The sequence below is a fragment of the Corythoichthys intestinalis genome, chromosome 16, assembly GCF_030265065.1.
Source record: "Corythoichthys intestinalis isolate RoL2023-P3 chromosome 16, ASM3026506v1, whole genome shotgun sequence".
NCBI lineage: Eukaryota > Metazoa > Chordata > Actinopteri > Syngnathiformes > Syngnathidae > Corythoichthys > Corythoichthys intestinalis.
Genome location: NC_080410.1, coordinates 3344321 through 3368088, shown reverse-complemented (window position 1 = coordinate 3368088; position 23768 = coordinate 3344321). Strand labels below are relative to the sequence as shown.

Sequence of the window (23768 nt, the reverse complement as noted above, 5' to 3'; positions counted from 1 at the left end):
CGACTTGCAGCTGTAACTGGAGCAAAAGGTGGCGCTACAAAGTATTAACGCAAGGGGGCCGAATAATATTGCACGCCCCACTTTTCAGTTTTTTATTTGTTAAAAAAGTTTAAATTATCCAATAAATTTTGTTCCACTTCACGATTGAGTCCCACTTGTTGTTGATTCTTGACAAAAAATTAAAATTTTATATCTTTATGTTTGAAGCCTGAAATGTGGCGAAAGGTTGCAAGGTTCAAGGGGGCCGAATTCTTTTGCAAAGCACTGTACATATTAGGAGTAACGGTATACAAAAATCTTGGTTCGGTACGTACCTCGGTTTTGAGGTCACGGTTCGGTTCATTTTCGGTACAGTAAGAAAACAAAATGCAAAATATAAATGTGCTAGTTGTTTATTGCACACCTTTGTGCTTTCAACAACAGGAACATTAGCCTATACAAAGCTAGAATTCTGCTCAAAAAGTAGCATGTATTTAAAGATAATCCAACAACAATTTGCCTTTCAGACCCCGCGTATTGGTCAGCTTTCTTTCTGAAAGAAGAAAAAAGAAGTCCTGTGCTAAATAGAAAAGCTATCCCAATGACAAAGATTTTAACATGTATTTTAAAAATGAAACGCCTTAATGAATCTTTTTTTCTTATGAACGGTTTTCAAAACCTTTATTGGTGGATTTTCTCAAGTTAAAGCGCCACACAGAAATTAATAAATTTAATTGTGTAAGCAGGATCAGTGTATTATTCTTATCATTTAATTACAGGTGTTTTAGCTCATTTCAATTTATTTGATTAAATTGGATATTATTTATTTTATTATGTGTTTATATTTTACAAAATGTAGTATTCATTTATATTGTATATTTTATGTTGTATAACTTTAGTTCCTATGTGAATATTAGTTCCTACTTGTTTTGTTGTGATAGGAGGGTTTTGTATTAAACACGGGGCCGTGTTGGTTATTATGATAGCAGAGAAGACAGCAGTAAATCAACAAAGACAAGTCAACTGTGCCCCGATCTACCACTCAAGAGATCTGATGGACTCAAAAAGTGGGTTACGATTGCATATTAGTTTGAAAATCGACCGGATCCACCGTATTTTTACACGAGTGACTTCCGGTCTGCCCGATCCTAGCTACCGGTAGTAGTATTGACGCAGGAGGGTCGCGTCTCACGTGAAATAATAAACTCTGCCGTTCTTTTCGCGTGCGTCGTGTTGAGCCGCTTCTAGGACGCGTCTAACACGCAGCCGCAATGCGACTGGTGTGCATTGGCTGATTGACTTTAATGCCCACGTTTCACTGCGTTCTCGCGGCAGCCACGTTGTCGCGCCGTTGAAGTTTCTGAGTTATACTGTCCCACCGTGTTGGTCCTCATTAGAGTAGAGATGACGGAGAAAATATAATCTACACAAAGAAACTGTAACCCGATCGACTCACAGCCTCGAAAAGTAAGGGTTACATTACGTCAAAAACTCGTTCAGTACCCCTCCGTTCTGAACCAAGCACCACATACCGAAACGGTTCAATACAAATACATGCACCGTTACACCCTTATATATATATATATATATATATATATATATATATATATATGTATCTTTATACATACACATACATACATACATATATAGCCCCCGTATTACTCGAGTATTCTTTTCACCAAATGCCTTTTTACTTGTACTTTATTATTTTTTTTATGAATACTTTTACTTAAGCAATATCTTCAAGTAACGCTACTTGAGTAAAATTATCGGCTACTCTATCCACCTCTGCTAAGGAGCAAAATATTCTAACACATTTAAAACAGTGGAATACATGGCAACAACTTGAAATAAAATACAGCAAAAATATAACAGTACCACAATAAAAACAACAGCTACCAGACTTGACCCCACCTGGGAAACATACCACAATAGGCTGGCGAAAATACTCATCCACTGCTGCACCCCGCAGCGCAGATAGATCTACACCATGGAAGGAGGGCTGATACCTGAAGCAAACACAGAAAATTAGCAACCACAGATAGTATTAAATTGCTGCAAATATGTGCTTATAACAAATTCATTCTAACTAATAAATATAAGTATGTTATATGGTCTTATCTTATAAGACTAATAAAATATAAAACTAAATAATATACAGTGATCCCTCGTTTTTTGTGGTTAATGGGGACCAGAACCTGCCGCAATAAATGAACAACCCCAAAGTAGTGCAGACCAAAAAAATATATACGAGGGGTATTCAAAAAGTAATGCACTCAAGTGCATTGCTCGTACAGGATTTTACCAATCTTGTTTATATTTGGCACAAACATGGTAGGACACACCTTTTTGCAATTGTTATACGTGTTTTTCTTATTTTCAAATTTTTAAAGCTTAAACTAGCTTCCAAAATGGCTGCCCCCTCTTGAAGCTCGTCAGAAACAAAGAGCTGTAATTGAATTCCTTGTTGCAGAGGGAGAAACCCCTCTGAGGATTCACAACCGGTTGGACAATGGCCACAAGGATGATACCATAGACCAGGGGTCCCTATCCGCCGGACCGCGGACCGGTACCGGTCCGTGGCGCATTTGCTACTGGGCCGCACAGAGATAAAATTTTATTAACCATCGCATTCTGGCCGAATTAATTTTGGCCTGGGCCCCTGCTTAACACATCAATATCCCTGTCTACTCTAGATAGAATAATACAGTATAGATTAGAATGCCGTCAGAGAAATCTATTGATTGGACTGCGCAGTATATCTTGTTTGGTACTGTATATATATAATATATCTATGTGCGCTTGTCCTCCATAATAACGTATGACTAGGCCGCGGGTACAGCACATTTGTTCCCCCACACGAGCGAAAATGACTGGAAAACAGACGTCTTTGGAGAGATTTTTTACGGCGAAAAAGGGCACTTGACGAGCCAGAAGATGAGCCTAAAACTTCGAAGACCCACGAACTGCGAAGGAGTGGATTCGTGACCCGTTTGTGAATAAACCGAGTGATTCGAGCATGTCTGTGCAACAGGAGGATCAGCTTGTAGAGATCGCAAATGACGGCGACCTTAAACGTACATTTGAGACAATTAAAGTCATTCCGGAATATCCTGACAGCACTACGAGAACACTGAAAACGCCTGCTACAATTTCCAACATCGCATCTTTGTTAATTAATGCTTAACGACACGGCGAAGGCGTTAACGGTGAGAGAGCGGTGTGCAGCTAACATGGCATGATGGGTCTGAGGAGAATTTTTCTACATATCCATCCACGATCAAACATAATATTACTTTCTTTAAAGAAATTTTGTACTGTTTACTTTGGAATCGCTGCATTCGCGGCCATTTTTAATGTTAAGCGCATGCGCAGAAACTCATAGTTGCAGTTTTTGATGGGTTGCAAAATTTGTCAAAACACCGGTCTGTGGTACAAAAAAGGTTGGGGACCCCTGCCATAGACAATAATAGTGCTGTAAAAAGATAGGTACAGCGATTTAAAAACAGTACTGAAGACCATGAAGAGGTGGGTAAAGCCAGCATAGCCGATAAGCCCGTAGTGGTCGCCCATCCACCTCTGTCAATCCTGACAACAAAACTTATGCAGATGAGTTAATTAAAGCTTTAAAAATCTTAAAATAAGAAAAACACATATAACAATCGCAAAAAGGTGTGTCCTATCAAGTTTGTGCCAAATATAAACAAGATCGTTAAAATCCTGTATGAGCAATGCACTTGAGTGCATTACTTTTTGAATGCCCCTTGTATATTTATCTTTATGTGTGTGTTCAATGTATTTATTGAGATTTAGCATTCGTAAGAGATACATTTAAACATGTTTTTTCACTTTTTTTCCCCCGAAAGTATAATTTTAAAAAAATTATGTGTATATGCATTTTAATAAATTATTTTTCAGCACTTCAAGTGTAATAATTTCAATAAGTTTTGAATATGTAACTGTCCCACCGAATTATCTTTGAACAAGAATAAAGCATAAAAATGCTTGTCTTTATTAAATGTTTCATTGAGTGAGTCCGCTCAAGCTGCTCACTTACAAACAATGAGTTGCCTCAGCAACTGTTTGAAAAGATAAAGGATGATTGATGCATGCTGCACTTTTAAGTTTCGGCTTCCAAGCGTCTAGCAAGATCAGACCTTAACGTCTGTTAATCATGGTTAACTTTAATAAGCAACTCCAGTGCACTGCCAGACCAAGAAAAGCGGCAGGAGCGAGAGTGCGAGACTACGTGATCGGATCGGGTAGCTCTATAAAACACTGCATTTATTATTTTTTTTAATTGAAAAGAAGAAGAAAAAACACGATGGACTGAGGGCGCAAAGTTTGAAGTGCGAAGTAGCGATGGATCACTGTATAGTGGTTATCTATTCAAAAAGTATATTTACACGCATGTATACATTTATAACTACAAAAACTGATCTACATCATTTCTTGCCTCTTTCTCCTCACCAGAAATTGGCTTTTGTGAACTGCTCCATGTATAGCTGCTCATCTGTGAAAGGAGCAATGTGAACATCCCCAACAGTGGGGAACATTTTACCTAAAAACACAAGAACGAGAGAAAGAGAAAGCAAGGGAGAGGAAAAAATGGGGAAGGAAAAATAAAGGAAAAAATTATAAATTCATCAGAATTTCACAAACTGATCATGCAATTTTAAAAACATCAACTAATCCTATTTTATACATTGTTTTACCCAAAAAAATATAGTTTACCATTGGGTTTAAGGAACTTCTTCGCATGCAAGTAGCTCTCTAGCATCCGCTCATTGAAAAGCATGTAGCCCATTGGTTCGGATATGATGATGTCCACTTGTTCAGGAAGCGTCACCTCCTCCACCTTTCCTGGTACAACGACCACATGCTCCCCTAGACGGTTACTGTTAACCAGTACCTGTAGGGTAGCACACACTTTCAATGAGGCAGAAATAATACAGTAAGTGAGAATATTCTTCAGTAGAAACAGGAAGTCAATTCACAGAGATAATAAATGATAATCCTAGATACGGCTGATCGCTATTGGAAAAAACTGCCATTGCGACTTTTTGGGGGTTTACGATGCATTGTGATATACACTACTCAAAAAAATAAAGGGAACACTAAAGTAACACATTGAAGATACTGAAGGATTGAAATATTTTTATTAAATACTTTGTCCTTTTCATAGTTGAATGTGCTGACAACAAAATCACAAATATTATCCATGAAAATTAATGTATCAACCCATGGAGTACTGGATTTGGAGTTATACGCAAAATGAAACTGGAAAAACACACTAAAGACTGATCTAACTTTGATGTAATGTCCTTTAAACAAGTCAAAATCAGGCTCAGTAGTATGTGTGGCCTCCATGTGCCTGTAGTACCTCCCTACAACGCCTGAGCATGCTCCTAATGAAATGACAGAGGGTGTTCTGGGAGATCTCCTCCCAGATCTGTACCAGGTCATCATTAAGCTCCTGAACAATTTGAGGAGCAACCTGGCGGCGCCAGATGGAACTAAACGTAACATTCCCACAGGTGTTCTATTGGATTTAGGTGTGCGGTGCACCAGTCAATGTCATCAATTCCTTCTTCCTTCAGGAACTGCTTGCTTGCATACTCCAGCCACATGAGGTTGGGCATCGTTGTGGACCAGGAGGAACCCACAAGCGTAGCTTATAACAAAGGGTCCAAGGATTTCCTCCCGATACCTAATAGCAGTCAGAGTGTCATTATCTAATCTGTAGAGGTCTGTGTTTTCTTCCAGGCACATGCCTCCCCTGACCATCACTGACCCACCACCGCACCGGTCATGCTGATTGATGTTGCAGGCAACATAAAATTCTCCAAGGCATCTCCGGACCCCTTCACGTCTGTCTCACGTGCTCAGGTTGAACCTGCTTTCATCGGTGAAGACCACAGAGCCAGTGGCGTAGTTGCACATTCTGGTGGTCCTTAGCAAATGGCAATCGAGCTCTGCAGTGATGGGCAATGAGCACAGGACTCACTACAAGATGTCGGGCCTTCTGGCCATCCTCATGGAGCCCATTTCTGATTGTATGGTCAGAAACAATCACACCAGTGGCCTACTGGAGGTTATTTTGCAGGGCACTGGCAGTGCTCATCCTGTTCCTCCTTGAACAAAGGAGTGGATATCGATCCTGCCGAGGGTATAAGGATCTTCTATGGCCCTATCCAGCTCTCCTGGAGTAACTACCTCTCTATTGGCATTTCCTACAAGCCTCGAAGTTGCTCCTCAGATCGTCCAGGAGCTCAGTGATGCCCTAGTCCAGATCTGGGAGAAGATGCCTCAGAAGAACATCCGCCGCCTCATCAGGCGCATGCCCAGGCGTTGAATGGGAGATCATACAGGCACATGGAGGACACACATACTACTAAGCCTCATTTTGACTTGTTTAAAGGACATCACAACAAAGTTGGAACACCCTGTAGTGTGTTTTTCCACTTTATTTTTTAGTATAACTCCAAATCCAGACATAAATGGGTTAATACAGGGGTCCCCAAACTACGGCCCGCGGGCCTGATACGGCCCGCCTCCACATTTGGTCCGGCCCCCTCAACAATATTTATTTATTTATTATTATTATTATTTTTTTCAATAGTGTTATTTATTTCCTGGATTTTTTTCTGTGAAGAACGCAGAGATGGTTATTTGGTTATTATCTATTTATTTGATAGTGTTATTATTATTTATTATTATATGATATGATATATGATATGATAAAATAATAAAATTATATATATATATATATATATATATATATACTAGTCCTTCTCAAAAAATTAGCATATTGTGATAAAGTTCATTATTTTCTGTAATGTACTGATAAACATTAGACTTTCATATATTTTAGATACATTACACACAACTGAATTAGTTCAAGCCTTTTATTGTTTTAATATTGATGATTTTGGCAAAAAAAGTCAAGTAAAACCAAAAATCCCTATCTAAAAAAATTAGCATATTTCATCCGACCAATACAAAAAAGTGTTTTTTAATACAAAAAAAAGTCAACCTTCAATTAATTATATCAGCTATGCACTCAATACTTGGTTGGGAATCCTTTTGCAGAAATGACTGCTTCAATGCGGCGTGGCATGGAGGCAATCAGCCTGTAACACTGCAGAGGTGTTATGGAGGCCCAGGATGCTTCGATAGCGACCTTAAGCTCTTCCACAGTGTTGGGTCTGGTGTCTCTCAACTTCCTCTTCAAAATATCCCACAGATTCTCTATGGGGTTCAGGTCAGGAGAGTTGGCAGGCCAATTGAGCACAGTAATGCCATGGTCAGTAAACAATTTCACAGTGGTTTTGGCACTGTGAGCAGGTGCATGGTTGTGCTGAAAAATGAAATCTTCATCTCCATGAAGCTTTTCAGCAGATGGAAGCATGAAGTGCTCCAAAATCTCCTGATAGCTAGCTGCATTGACCCTGCCCTTGATAAAACACAGTAGACCAACACCAGCAGCTGACATGGCACCCCAGACCATCACTGACTGTGGGTACTTGACACTGGACTTCAGGCATTTTGGCATTTCCTTCTCCCCAGTCTTCCTCCAAACTCTGGCACCTTGATTTCCAAATGACATGCAAAATTTGCTTTAATCTGAAAAAAGTACTTTGGACCACTGAGCAACTGTCCAGTGCTGCTTCTCTGTAGCCCAGGTTAGGTGCTTCTGCCGCTGTTTCAGGTTCAAAAGTGGCAGAAGCACACCCCTGTGCACGGTGACTCTGGATGTTTCTACTCCAGAGTCAGTCCACTTCTCAGGGTGCGGTGACCTCTTCTGGTTGTGCAGCGTTTCCTGCCACAATTTTTCCTTCCCACAGACTTCCCACTGAGGTGCCTTGATACAGCACTCTGGGAACAGCCTATTTGCTCAGAAATTTCTTTGTGTCTTAGCCTCTTGCTTGAGGGTGTCAATGATGGCCTTCTTGACAGCAGTCAGGTCGGCAGTCTTGCCCATGATTGCGGTTTTGAGTAATGAACCAGGCTGGGAGTTTTTAAAAGCCTCAGGAATCTTTCGCAGGGGTTTTGAGTTGATTCGTTGATTCAGATGATTAGGTTAGTAGCTTCTTTAGAATACCTTTTCATGATATGCTAATTTTTTGAGATGAGGATTTTTGTTTTTTCTTGAATTTTTTGCCAAAATCATCAATATTAAAACAATAAAAGACTTGAACTACTTCAGTTGTGTGTAATGAATCTAAAATATATGAAGTTCTAATATTTATCAGTACATTACAGAAAATAATGAACTTTATCACAATATGCAAATTTTATGAGAAGGACTAGTATATATATATATATATATATATTTACTTTTGTTCCGTGAATAATCCAGAATGGGTTATTTGATTGTGGCAATAAATTTTTACCTTTAGGCACTCCTGCAATCGTCACACTTTTTCTGTTACAAACTGACCCGGCCCCTCATCAGAGAAGGGAAAAGTTATGTGGCCCTCACAGGAAAAAGTTTGGGGACCCCTGGGTTAATACATTTGATTTTCATGGGTATTTTTTGTTTGATTTTGTTGTCAGCACATTAATCTATGGAAAGACCAAAGTATTTCATATAATATTTCATTCATTTAGATCTGCAACATGTTAAACGAGTGTTCCCTTTTCTTTTGAGCAGTGTATATAGCGATGATAAAACTATAAAAAAAAAATCACCAGATGACTTGCATAGCCCTGTTTGGGAAGACTTTGGGTGACTCAACATGACAACCATTGTATTTTATTTATATAATACCATTTAATCCAGGCTAAGGGGGTTTATTTGTGAGTGATGAATATTGCTGTATATGAAAATGATCCAACCCTTGTAAAAGCATAGCAATTACAACTACAATAATGTAGCATTATGAAGCAAAACAAAAGTTTGCGTGTTCAACAAAAAAATATTTGCACGTCCTGTGATGGAACTAGCACACTTCATGACGGTGATGTTCAAACAATATATTATGCCAGCCTACTCATAAGTATTTTCTTTTGTATGCACCTCTGCATGCTGAGCCATTGTGCTTGCTTCCACAGCATAGACCTTCTTAGCGCCGGCCTGGGCTGCGAAGAACGACAGAATTCCAGAGCCACATCCAACATCAAGCACGATCTGTAGAAAAAATGCGAGCTATCAACATAATATCTGTGGATGATTTGGGGGAAAAAAACGTGTACAGGAATCTGGAAAGTCCACATAGCCCTGTGCAAACGACAAGTTTTTGCGATTAAAGACATGAAACAAAGATAAATCACACCCCAAAAAAATAATCAAAAAGAATTTCAAAAATCAATCTTTTAGAGTTGTACATGTTACCCGTTTTTTTTCTTTCTTTGCTGCGACTTGGAGCTACAAAATCCTGGACTCGTTGTGTTTTTGTTTAAAATATTTCCGGCAGATGTGGATGGTTTCGACTTTTTGTTGTCTGCACAACACTCGCCAACGATGCGAGCTGGTCAGTCTCTTAGGGCTCGCCAAAACGTGCTAGGGAATAATTCAAATGGTTAGCTTTGTGGCGCTAAACTAATAGCAAATAAGCAATGCTATGCAACTCACCTTTGATGATGACAAAAATACAACTGGCTCCACGAGTGACACGCCCAGTTATTTATAGACAAGTTTCCGAGGTACTTCCTATTTACTTCCGCATATCTGCTCGCGACTTTTGTTTTACATTTTCTCCATCCAAAAAAACATTGGAGCTGGAGTAACATTACTCATCAAAAGCCCTTAAAAAAGACAATTTGGAAATACCGCATCCATCTGCAATCATCACGACAGGGGAGGACAACATGTTCATGAAGGCAGATGTGGAACCAAGCTCGTGCTACCACAAAGACCAGGTGTTTTTGTTGCCATGTTGCTGCTGTGTTATGAAAGGTATGTTCTTCCTATCCCTGCATTTTCATATGTCCGGTGCTCAAAAAATACTAAAGCTAAAATGTTGCGCATTAAACGTCTTGTTGCCTTTCATATTGTTGTAACATAATATTTTGTCTAAACCGGACGTTCGGAGCAGAAATTTTCCAAGATGACGGCGCCCATGTTTCGCTCAGGAAACTTGTCTATAGTTTAAAGAAACACTCAGGAATTGTATTTTGTATTCACATTTAGTGCTCTTTTGAAAGTGCAATCTTAGCAAGCCAAAATGGATGTGATTCCAGGCATAAACACTTGTTTCGTTTACATCTTCTAAAACTTATTCTGCAACGCATTAAATGTCCAATTACTCCATTATTCGAACCAACTAATTGATAGATTAATCGATTACCTAAATAATCAATAGCTGCAGCCCTAGTCTTTTCATAGGTGCCCCTGCTTATTTTAACCACGACCGAGACCAGACCTCAATCCAAAATTAATTATGCACGTGTTGCAACAGTGTAGCTTCGTAGGAATGTGTAGTGCATTATGAAGTATAAAATATTACGATGGGGCCCCCGGACTGTTGAGCAGCTCATGCTGTACATCAAGCATGAATGGGAAAGAATTCCACCTACAAAGCTTCAACAATTAGTGTCCAAACGTTTATTGAATGTTGTTAACCCTTTAACACCTGGGTCTACAGTATTTTTTTTAGAATTTGCATGCCTTTGCTGTTGCCTCCATATTTCAAAGAAAAAAATGTTCACAATGGCCTGGTTGGGTCCGTTTTTTTTCACGACACCATAACATTCATGTCCAAACTGTTGTTTTCTTCACTAGCCAATTATAATCAACATTTTGGACTCAAAAAGACAAAAAAAAAATTTTTTTAAACGCCCTCCCGTTAAAAAATTTTCTTCCCCCAGAAAATTGAGATTTTAAGCTTTCCAATGATGTATCACACATGCATATCGAACAATTTTGAAATTTGGCCAAAATGGGGGTCTCAGAGCGGAACTTCAAGTCACCTGAGTGTTTTCCGCCATATCTATATGAAGTGTTGTTATAATGATACTAGAGGTGTGCAAAATTTCCGATTCTTAGATTATTCGTGATTCGGCCGTGGAAGATTCGAGAACGATTCACAAACATCCAAATTCCGATTATTGAAATATGCGAAGTAAAGCGGAAGTACACAACACTCAGCACGCCGCGCGGTCTTCATGCAACGAGATAAAAAAAACACAACAACATACCTGAATGCTGCCGAAAAACTGCTACAAGTACATCTATATAATGTTACGGTGGATATCATTTATATAGGACTAGATGCAATATAGATTTGGTAGTGTTAGCAGCACATCTACAAAAAGCTAGATGCGGGCGTTATAAACGGCCGCCATCTTAAAGCAGTACACTTCCCTGCAAGGCTGTTGTAGCGAACCTTCCAAGCAAACCTAATTAACTTTTTATCTAAAATACTCCTGAATCGGTAAAATATTGACTTGAATCTATCTTTAAAATAGTTTTAAAACTTTCACTTGTCGAAAGTAGACAAAAGGGAAATTATGGAATAACGGGAGCAATTTTAACAAATTTAACGGTTGATTCACAACATTAAATTAATTGAATGTAGTTTAAAGCTGCTGATACAGAATGGGGACTGGAGTTTTTTATTTAATGTTATTTTTGTATATTTGTTTACTGCTATATGTTAACTTGATACTGAAATAGTAGTGTGGTTTAGCCTGAGAGTATTTTTGAACAATTTTGGAACTAATATACAAAACATTGAAAAAAAAAAAAAAAGGAGGGGGGGTGCATCAATAATCGTTTTATAATCGAATCGGAGCCTCTGAATCGTAATCGTAATCGAATCGTTAGGTGCCCAGAGATTCCCAGCTCTAAATGATACTGTACAAAAACCCATCACATAAGCACATTAAGCCAAAGAAATAAAGAATTTTAAATCTGCGCTTTCGATTCATGTTGAGGGCAGCGCTCTATGTCAAATACTTAATTTGTTACGGTTCTATAAAGACACCGCGTGATTGAACAGGATGGCGTGATCATAGAATGGCAAGGTTGCGTCTGATTGGTGTAATGGAGCCGTGTGATTATTGTTGTGACGTCTCATTGGTGAAATTAGTAGCGTTACTCTTGGCAATGGCATCGCTAGCAAAAAAATAAATAAATATGTAGAATAAAGAGGAAAAATGTAACGACTCTTGTGTAGCCCAAAGTAGTGGAGTAAAAGCAGCGTTTTTTTTTTTTTTTTACACAAATCTACTCAAGTGAAATTAAAAAGTATGGCTTAATGAACTACTCTTAGAAGTACATTTTTCTCAAGAAGCAAATGTACCAGAGTACATATTATGCGACTACCCACCTCTGATTACAGTGTGACGACAGGGCTTCAAAGATTATATGCGCAAACGTGTCACCGCCGACACGTCCAGTGTTAAAGGGTTAAAAGAAAAGGTGATGTACAAAACACAGTGCTAAACATGAACACGACTCAGCTGTTTTGGAATATGCCTCAGCCATGAAATTCTAGGTTAATGATTATTTGTTTAAAAACAAAGTTTATCAATTTAAATATTAAATAGCTTGTCTCTGTAGTATATTCCATTAAATATAAAGTAGGTGGAACATGATTTGGAAATCACTGAATTCAGTTTTCATTTATGTTTAACAGGTTTAACAACATCTTAATTGGAATTTGGGTTGTATGTGCTTTTATGTGCTGCCTGAAACATAGCAATGATGGGTAGAGATGGAGCCAATCCGATCCGGTATCGGATAAGAGTTTAATTCACAGGTCGGACAGACCCATGTGTTTTCAAAGAAATGACGCTTTTTGAAATAATGATGTATTCTGGTGATGGTGACTGTCTGACTGTTACAGTCTGTGTGTTCAGATTCCTGTCGAAAGACTGACGCAGCAAACGGGTTCCACCCAAATACAGGCTTCACCAACATTGCGAAAAATAAGGCTGTAAAAAGCAAGCTTCTAAAGGGAGCAGATGAACACTTTGAGTTAAGTCACCACCACTTTACTGGATGGTTTTTACCCCTTGGCCATGCTAGTTTGCACTTTGATATTATATTTTTTTAATTTGGCAAGCAATGGCCTGTTTTAAGATTTGTTAGGGTTTAAATTAACTGAAAACAATTGATATTCCTTTTAATTGTATATTTTTGTGTGTTGGAAAAAAACAGCTTTTCAAGATTGTGCTTTTTTTTGTTAGACTACATTAGTGCTATAATGATTAATCAGGTAGCTCGAGTAATGTAATTAGAAATAACCTTTGAATCAAATTTTGCTGCTTCGAGTATTCATTTAATTCGAGTGGCGTTATAATGGTTTGTGTTGAAAGTTTTTAACTTTACTTTTATTGATTTGGGTGGATACACTGCCCTCAAGTGGCAACAATGAATATGACATCTCATTTAACATGGCTGAATCCCATTGCTCCATGTTAAGACCAACAAAAGAGAAGTTTTTGTTTGAGCCAATATTTTTTTGCTATGTTTCTGCATTCGTAATTTTCTTTATAGGTATATTTAGCCGTTTTTTTTTTTTTTTTTTTTGCGGGAATATGTGTTTGAACGATTCTTTAAGAGCATATTAAAAGAAATTAGCATTTTATAGCATTTAAGCTATCAGACCTTTGCTATGCAAGTTAGCCAACTGTTCTCTTGTTGTACTTGGATCCTCATTCAATTATTTTATTCTACCGTTTAACTCTAAGTTCAGGTATTTTAATTTATATTTAAATGAAAGTGAAATTCTGCATAGTTTTAAGAAACACTGAGGAATTTTATTTTGTATTAGCATTTAACGCACTTTTGAAAGTGCAATCTTATCAAGCCTTTGTTTTACATCTCCTAAAATTTATTTTCCAATGCATTTAATATTCCTAATATGATTATTCGATCGAACTAGTTGAAATACTAATCGACTACTAAAATAATCGATCGCTCCAGCCCTAAACTACATTTAAGTATTGTTGATGAATGGTTTACGATAACACGGAAGTCATTATTTCAAAACATCTTTATCTCACATTTTTAGGATTTCTTTTTTATTACAAAAACATGGCTTCACTACCACCAGGCTTTGCAAATTTTCTGGGGGAAACAATGTAACACATCTCATTACCTTGTCCTTGAAGTCGGCGTGGTTCTGCAAAATAGCCCGTTGGTAGGTCCCTGTACGCACATAGTCCTGCATCATGTTTTGTTGTTGTGAGAGGTAGCCATAAAACTGCATAAAAAAAAAATAAAAAAAAAGAAAAAAAGTGGAGAAGACTTTATCAGAATAATTCCAACAAGCATTGACAAAACATTTGTGCCCCTCAAAAGCCTCAAATTTGCCAATTTTTTATTCAAAGAGATGTTTCAATGAGAAGGAAAATGTACAGGGTGTTTCAAAAAGAATTTATCGACTTAATCACTCAATATTTGAATGAGGGAAAGCGACCGAAAACTTGGTTGAGTCACAATTTATTCAACACACAATCAAGTATTATTTAGACTAAGGATGTCTCCGACCGCCCGATAACATAATTTTTAGAGGATCGAGATCAGGTAAAAAATGAATTTTTAAGCATGATCTCATTGGCTCCCATTGATGGCGATGGATGTCCAATTCATTTTCACTGGGGGGGCTGCCAGCGTCACTGCCAGTTAAACGTGATACCAGCCTTGCCACTTCAAATGGATTTTATTGTCTATCACTGTGGGAGTGAATAAGCAACAAAATCATCCATAACCACATTGGGAAAAATATATATATACAGTATGTTTTACACTATTTATGTATATTTACACAACTGAAAAACTTTGCAGACCAATTCGAAAAAATCCAGCGACAGCAAAAAAGTAAAAAAATAAATAAATAAATAAATAAAATCAAGAAAAAGCGAGATACTTCAATTGATTACATTGTATGACAAATGCTATTTATACAAGTCTATTTATATAATACAAAATGTATTTATTCATCTGAACCACTTATCGTCACAGGGGTCGCGGGTAAAAAAAAAAAATCGTTGTAGGTGCTTGTCTACTTAGAGACCAAAGCTGGAGATTTTTAACAATTTGTTTGATACTGCCGCAAATAAGTAGTTGAAACACCTGAGAAAATCGAAATTAATATTTGTTACAGTAGCCTTTGTTTGCAATTAGAGCTGTCCCGACTAGTCGACATAGTCGACGTCATCGATGACGTAAATCCGTCGACGAGCACAACATCCCATCGACGGTTAACGAAGGGTTAAAAAAATATATGCGTGGAAAGTTCAGAATGTCGGACGCTCTGTATGCAAGCGGGGAAAGCGACACAAAGCCAAAAAAGCGCACCAGAGGGTCCAAAACATTGACTTATTTCAAAGAAACAAAGGAGAGTACACTCTTCTGTCCTGTCTCTTCAATGCCAAGCTTGACTGCACGTCAGCCGTAAATAAACACCTAAAGCGCCGTCACCCAGTTTGTAAGTCCATCTAACTAACTAACTAACTAACTAACTAACTAACTAACTAACTAACTAACTAACTAACTAACTAACTAACGACATGTTTTTTTGAAGTTGCCTGTCACGATATGCAATGAGTCCATTTATCGCACGGCAAATAAAAATGAGGACGGTAATTTTCACGGCTGCTTTTTATCACTGCGCACGTGTGTGCGTGCGTCCATACATTGGTGTGTGCGTGCTGGTGGCATATGAGACTCCAGTTCCTTTCTTTTATCAACACGCTGTAGAATTAAAGTTCAGACATACAAAATAAGAAAACACATCTATATTAAACACTGTAAAGTTAGCACTGCTACACTGAGGTGAATGGGGGGGGGGGGGGGGGGGGGGAGGCAACTTACTTTAGCCTGCTATAAAACACTGGCAGTCGTCTCGTGAAAGCAAACTTGCGGTTAAAAGGTGACACTTCAAACATGAAAAATCGCTGGTTAACAGCATTTGCAAACGAAAAAAATGACCAAAAAAATCTATTACTGACACTACATCTACATGCAATGACAAAAAGTGCTTTTTTTGCGGAGTGTAAAGCTGAAGTTAGCGGTTTAGCGAACGTACTTCCGTTGAACATTTAAAAAAATAAAAGCATGTCATGTTCGTCATATAAATAGCGATTTCTGGAGTTAATCCCACACACTTCAGAATTCAGATTCTACACTAAGAATACCTTTAAAATGACACCCTTTACGAAAAATCTGATTGGCAATGAACAATTATTATAATAATTATAATACTATTATATATAGTACTATACTATAATATTAATGCTAGGTGTTTTTTTAAGAATTGTTTTGAATCATGTTGGAAATGCGAAGTCAGTGTTCTGAATCTGTTTACATTCCATTTTTTTGCACTAGTTAATTCTATCAGCATTTGAACTCATTGTTTATTTGTGTTTTATTATTGTTATTTATGTGTTTATTTGTACTTTAATAATTTAAGTGTTCCAATATGTTTTTGTGAATTGATAAGCGTCAACAAAAATTTCATTGCTAAATTAGTAAAAAAAAAAAAAAAAAAAAAAAAAAAAAATTTATTATTAGATTAGTCGACTAATCGTAAAAATAGTCGGCAGACTAATCAGGAGAAAATTAGTCTTTTGGGACAGCCCTATTTGCAATTGCAGAGGTCAGCCATTTCCTGTAACTTTTCACCAGGTTTGAACACGCTGCAGGAGGGATTTTGCACCACCTCTCCACACAGATCTTATCTAGATCACGTAGGTTTCAGGGCTGTCTCTGAGAAACAAGGGGTTTGAGCTTCCTCCATAGATTTTCTGTTGGGTTTAGATCTGGAGACTGTCTAGAACCCTCCAGAATTTTTATATGCCTCCTGTTCTTGGTGATCCTGGCTCTGTGCTTCGGGCCATTGTCATGTTGGAAGACCCAGTCACGACCAATCTTCAATGCTCTAAATGAGCGAAGGAGGTTGTTCCCCAAAATTTCGCAATACACGGCCACGGTCATCCTCCCTTCCTCCTTAATATAGTGTAGTCGTCCAGTCCCATGTGCAGAAAAAACACCCCCAAAGCATGATGCTACTACTCCAATGCTTCACAGTAGGGATGATGTTCTTGGGATGGTACTCATCATTCTTCTTCCTCCAAGTATGAGTGGAATTAAAATCAAAAGCTTCCATTTGGGCTTCATCTGACCACATGACTTTCTCCCATGACTCCTCTGGATCATCCAAATGGTCATTGGCAAACTTAAGACGGGCCTGGACACATGCTGGTTTAATCAGAGGAACATTCCGTGTTATACATGATTTCAAACCAAGTCATTGACTAGCCCCTCCCGTGTAGTTCTTGGCTGATTCCTCACCTTTTAGGATCATTTAGAGCCTTAGTCAGAGAGATTGGCAGTCACTTTTAGCTTTTTTCATTTTCTAATAATTGCGCCAACAGTGGATCATTTTTTCACTAAGCTGCTTGGCAATTGCCCCAAAAGCCTTTCCAGCCTTGTGGAGCTCTACAATTATGTCTCTGGGGTCTTTGGACAGCTCTTTGGTCTTGGCTACATTAGTAGTTGGAGTCGTGTATGGGGTGGACAGGTGTTTTTATGCAGCAACCACCTCACACAGGTCTTTCTAATTTAGGAGAATAAGTGGAGTGAAGGTGGACGTTTTAAAGGCATATCAGCAGTATCATACAAATTCATTGTTAAAAAAATCATGCACTGGGATTTCTGGTATGTCTCTCACAGTGAACATGGCCCTACGATGAAAATTTCAGACCCCGCCCCCATGATGTCTAAGTGGAAGAACTTGCAGGTTGTTCAAATAATTATTTTCCTCACTGTATACCACATTTGAAAAAAATCAATATAGTTTTTATATTCATACATCGCCCAGCCCTATTCTGATGTATTTATTTTTCAGTGTTTGGTTCCTGTAACGGATTCATTAAATTTACATTCATTCCAATTGGAAATAATGATACAGTTTTCATATGATTCCGTTTTAGCCATTCCGTTAGGAACAGATTACAAAAATCAAGGTTCACCTGTACTGTAGTCAACAAAAAAGTCATATTTATGTTGTCATTGTCAGGAAGGGGTTATAGATTTTCTGAGTGTTCCATTTAGTTTCTTGTGAATTTATATTTCGCACTTACCTGGAAGTACTGTACAGCAGATGATTCTTCTGTTCTGTCACTAAAAACTGACCGCTCACAAAGATGACCTCGACAGTTCTTCAAGACGTTATAAAAAGACTGAAAGTCTGAAGTTGAACAGACAAGAGAAAGCTATTAGATGTCAAGCATTAAATATAAAATTGTACTTCTGGGTAAGTTATCTCAAAGCACTTCAGTATTGAGAAAGTTTAAGATCATCCTACTTAAAATAATATGGCCATATAAAAATGACAGAAGAAGCTAAATTAACCGCCATTCAATTCTAATACAAACAATCTGGGTTGAAGGACTGGGGATAAGCAGAGAGGATTGTTGTTTTTGTCAACTATGACGATAACAAAAATATTTCGCCGGTAAATAATTGCTTGTGATGCATCCACAGAGGTAACACATGTACAATGGGGAGAACAAGTATTTGATACACTGCCAATGGGTTTTCCCATTGGCAGTGTATCAAAATACTTGTTCTCCCCACTGTATACAGTGTAACACCTTTTGTACCGTTTATTGTGCGTTTTCAATTGTGGTCAAATACTTGGAGCAAGTTTATGTGATTGTTTCTAATGATGTGCCGAAGCCAACTGATATGCTGCTAACCGTGTGTATGGATTTTTATTGCTGTATCAACAGCTATTTATAAACGCAAATTTGTATTGCTGTTATGAAAGATGAAATTGATTTAATTTCATTTTAATTTTGGTTTCATTCTGCAACTGTTGATGTTGCAGCTGAATAAAGTCAGCAAACCACACAGACGTCTGACATCGTATTTTCGGAGCTTAGCTCACTGTCTAGCTAGGACTTAGCTCCAACATCTTGGCTAGGACAGTACAACGGCACGTAATAATACAATAATAATACAATAATTTTTGGATCGTTATTTTGTGATTTGGGGGGTATATAGGGGTACTTAAAGGGCAGAAATTTTGCTTACGTCACCAGCGCAGTAACGGAACTCGTTCGTGACCTGGAGACTACCGTATTTTAAGGACTATACGTCGCACCTGAGTATAAGTTGCACCAGCCAAAAAATGTGCAATTAAAAGGAAAATAACATATATAAGTCGCACCGGAGTAAAAGTCGCATTTTTTGGGGGATATTTATTTGATAGAATCCAGCACCAAGAACAGACATGTCATCTTGAAAGGCAATTTAAAATACAATAGGCTGAGTAGGTGTACGGTGCGAACATTACATGACGCTAGGAGTTAGATCAGGCCTAAAAAATCCAGCCCGACCCAACCGGCCGGCGGGTGTTAAAGCCCGACGCAGCCCGAGCCAGATCAATTAACTTGATTTGCTTGCCCGATGCCGAACCCCCCCCGAAATTTTATGTTTTATTTGTAGGCACGAGGCCGAAACCCCCCCAAAATTTTATGTTTATTTGTGAGGACTCAGATGAAGGAGGAAATGTGGGCATGCGATTTGTTGTTGCGCTTTGTGTGATCACATTTGTGACGATGCCGGTGCATATATGCATAATAAGCCTGAACAATCATCGCAAGGACGTGCAATAGTTTTTTTTTTCCAATCCACAAACATTTGTTCTGCTTCATTCCCTCGCACATCCTCTCACCTCCTTTCCCAGCTCTCAGTCACTGCGGCACTTGCTTATTAAAGTTAACGATGGCTTTGATCTGGCCAAAGAAGCCGGGCAGCAATCTGTCAATCATCGTTTAACTTGTTAAACAGTTTCTGCAAGGAAGCGCGGGCTGGAATGAACGTGTGTGTCTGTGGGGGGGAGAATGTGGAGGCGTTGGAGACATAAAATAAACGCCAGAAGTGATCATGAGGAGTTTGTAATTTCTACATGTAAACAGAAGCATTTAATAAAGGCAAGCATTTTTCTACTACAGTACTTTATTCTGTAAAATGATTCGGTGGGACAGTTATGTTTAAAACTGATCATAATTATTACATTTGAAGTGCTTAAAAAGCATTTATTTATATATATATATATATATATATATTTTTTTTTTTTTAAAGTCAAATTTGGGGGGAAAAAAGTGAGAAAAATATGTATCTCTTTCCAGTGCTAGATCTGAATAAATACATTGAGCACACACACACACACCACCAAAAAAAAAAAAAAAAAAACAAACAAAAAAAAAAAAAAAGGGGGGGGGGGGGGGGGCGCTACTTCAAGGTTTTTCACTTATCACGGCGGGTTCTGGTCCCTACTAACCGCGAAAAACGATGGAATACTGTACACTGTGGTCATGATGAGTAATCCAAAGTCTTTCCAAACAGCTATTCAAGCATCTAGTAAAAATTTCTTGACCATCAGACCTCTTGAGTGGTATATCGGGACACAGTTGACTTGTCTTTGTTGATTTACAGTTGTCTTCTCTGCTGTAATAATATCCAACATGGCCCCGTGTTCAATACAAAACCCTCCTACCACAACAAAACAAGTAGGAACTAGGCCTGAACGATATTGGAAAAAACTATTGTTGCGATTTTTGGGGGGTTTGCAATATATTGCGATATTATATTGCGATATTTTCATTAGATGACTTCTGTTTGGAAAGACTTTGGATGACTCACCATCACCACAGTGTACAGTGATCCCTCGTTTTTCGTGGTTAATGGGGACCAGAACCCGCCGCGATAAGTGAAAAACCGCAAAGTAGCGCACCCCTCCACCCCCCAATTTATTTTTTGTGTGTGTGTGTTTTTGTCTTCAATGTATTTATTCAGATTTTGCATTGGAAAGAGATACTATACAGATAAGACATGTTTTTTTTTTCTTACTTCCCCCCCAAAGTGCTTTAAAAAAATGTATATAAATAAATGGTTTTTAAGCACTTCAAATGTCATAATTAGTGCTGCAACGATTAATCGATTAACTCGAGTATTCGATGAGAAAAAAAGATTCGAATTAAATTTTGCTGCTTCGAGTATTCGGTTAATTAAAGTGCCGTTGTAATGGTTTGTTTTCGAAAGTGTTTGCATTTCGTTTCATTGATTTGGGTGGATACACTGCCCTCTAGTGTACCTCATTTTACATGGCCAAATCCAGCTGCTCCCTGTTAAGACCAACATAAGCTAGGTTAAAGGTATATTTAGCCAATTTTTGTGGGAATATGTGTCTGAACCATTTGTTAAGAGCATTGTAAAAAAACAAAACAAAAAAAAGTTAGTATTTTATAGCATTTAAGCTGGTGGACTTTTGCTATGTAAGTTAGCCAATTGCTCTTTTGTCGTAAATATGTAAATCCTTATTATTATTTTTCTTTATACCGTTTGAGGCCTAGCTCAGGTATTTTAATTTTTCCATGTTTATCCGATTACTCGATTATTCGAACTAACTAGTTCATCGATTAATCGACTACTAAAATAATCGATAGCTGCAGCCCTAGTCATAATTATGATCAGTTTTAAACATAACTGTCCAACCAAATCATTTTTGAACAAGAATAAAGTTCTGTAGTAGATAAATGCTTGGCTTTATTAAATGCTTCTGTTTTTCTACCTTAGCTGTGACCGTTAGAGTGACATGTAGGAATTTCAAACTCCTCATGATCACTTCTGGCATTTATATGTCTCCAATGTCTCCACACATACACACATTCATTCCAGCGCGGCTTCCTTGCAGAAACTCTTTAACAAGCTAAACAATGATTGACAGATGCCCGTGTGAAGTCTGCTTCTTTAGCCAGATCAAAGCCATGTTAACTTTAATAAGCAAGTGCCGCAGTGACTGAGAGGAACAAAGGCCTGGGAGAGGGAGGGTGTGAGGCTGTGCGCAGATCAGAAAGCAAGGCCTATGTGGATTAAAAAATAAATAAATAAAAACTATCGCACGTGCTTGCGATGGGACTATCGCGCACATCGCGATGGCGATGTTTAAAGGGTATTAAAACACTAAGGGGCTGTGAGATATCAATAGAACCGTTATGTGGCAAGATAACAAATATTAATAAAGTTAACAAAAAAATAAATCGCATTCATGAGCAATTATCGAAAATAGATCGAAAATTACGAACATTTCCGAATGTATTCCGGAAACAGCCGAATGGGGTGGAGACGTCATAACAAGGAAACGAAAGGTCGAGGCAGGTGCAATCGTTGTTTATCGACGAGAGAGTTGCGTTCGTGTTTTATCAAAAAAAAAACGCTAAAATGGTTCAAACCTGTCATGCTATGTGGTTTACAAATAGCCATTTGTCGCAATGTAGTACCCATGAGTTCCTGAACGCGAGAAAAAGAGCTGGACTACGCAGACAATGAGTAAAGTTCCTCCGTGCTAAGAGGGCTAATTTTGCAGACCAAGCCTCCGGCACGGTTTTGTGTGGTGCGCATTTTACACCTGAAAGCTATTCGAACTATGGACAAATGAAATCAGTTTTTGCTAAGAAATTGCTGATGAAAGCAGCCACCATACACGCGCAGCCATCTAAATGTCCGCGATATCAAGAAAGAGGACGACTGGCTCTGATGAGACCACCCCTGGCTAACCAAAGGAGCAGAGCAGCCAAGCTCGAAATGGCCAGAGTGAGTACTCTTTTATAATAAAAACATATCACACATTGGATATAGGACTGGACACATGTATAAATTATCGCTCGTAAAATATATAGAACAAATCCTCGAATCCCATTCATATTTGTGTCTGTTGGCAGAGCGAAAACCTATGATAGCACTATAAATGATAATTATTCTATACATTACATTATTTTGTGGTCACGGTGTATCAGCTTCACAAAAAGAAATGCAAAACAAACCATTCGGTGTTTCCCAGCCGATGTTGCCGGTGTTTCATCAGTGTGATTGCTCCTCTCAATGATCCTTTCATTAGGCTGCATTGGCTTTCGTTTGGGCTCAAACTGATAACCCAAAATACCAGAGAAAGGTTCATAACTCTACTTGTCACCATTAGAAGAATGTTCGTTGCGTCGGATTCGTCGCTGCAACTAGAAACAAAATTGTCCGCTATCATCGCCGCCATTCAGTACTAAGCACTGAGCCGGTTGTTTCCTCGTAGTGACGTCACGCACACAATATGCTAGATTTCCGGGATCTCGTGGGCGGGTCCTTTTAGCTTGACAATCGATCCAAATTTCTATCATTTTCTTGGTGTTGCAATGTGTGTAATTACACTAAGTGGCATGATATGAATCCAAAAGGCATGCGTTTATGGATAAATGATGGAATATTAGCATTTCCCCAGGTGTTGTCATACCCTTTAAACGATATATCGTTCAGGCTTAGTAGGAACTAAAGTTATACAACATAAAATATACAATATAAATGAATAGTACATCACATTTGCAAAATACAAACACATAATTAAAAAAAAAAAATAGGCCATTTAAATAAAATAAATTGAAATTAGCTAAAACACCTGTAATTAAATAATAATACACAGATCCTGCTTACACAATTAAATTTATTAATTTCTGTGTGGCGCTTTAACTTGAGAAAATCCACCAATAAAGCTTTTGAAAACGATTCATAAGAAAAATAAATGATTCACTGAGGCATTTCATTTGTAAAATACATGTTAAAATCTTTGGCATTGGGATTGTTTTTCTCTTTAGCACAGAACTTCTTTTTTCTTCTTTCTTTCAGAAAGAAAGCTGACCAATACGCGGGGTCTGAAAGGCAAATTGTTGTTGGATTATTATCTTTAAATACCCGCTACTTTTTGAGGAGAATTTTAGCTTTGTATAGGCTACTGTTCCTATTGTTGAAAGCACAAAAGTGTGTAGTAAACAACTAGCAC

General features: G+C 38.1%; 1 protein-coding gene across 5 annotated transcripts in view; it reads right to left on the bottom strand.

The window, feature by feature from the left end:
• The window catches only part of carm1 (coactivator-associated arginine methyltransferase 1), a 78202-nt gene that overhangs the window by 33932 nt on the left and 20502 nt on the right, over positions 1–23768 (bottom strand). For all 5 annotated transcript variants that reach the window (XM_057861011.1, XM_057861008.1, XM_057861010.1 and 2 more), the window contains exons 3-8: positions 18019–18125; positions 14031–14135; positions 9002–9112; positions 4714–4891; positions 4450–4540; positions 1907–1988 (exon numbers count right to left, since the gene is read on the bottom strand). In XM_057861011.1, coding sequence (XP_057716994.1) covers positions 1907–1988; positions 4450–4540; positions 4714–4891; positions 9002–9112; positions 14031–14135; positions 18019–18125 — 674 coding nt within the window. The remainder of the gene's footprint in view (positions 1–1906; positions 1989–4449; positions 4541–4713; positions 4892–9001; positions 9113–14030; positions 14136–18018; positions 18126–23768) is intronic.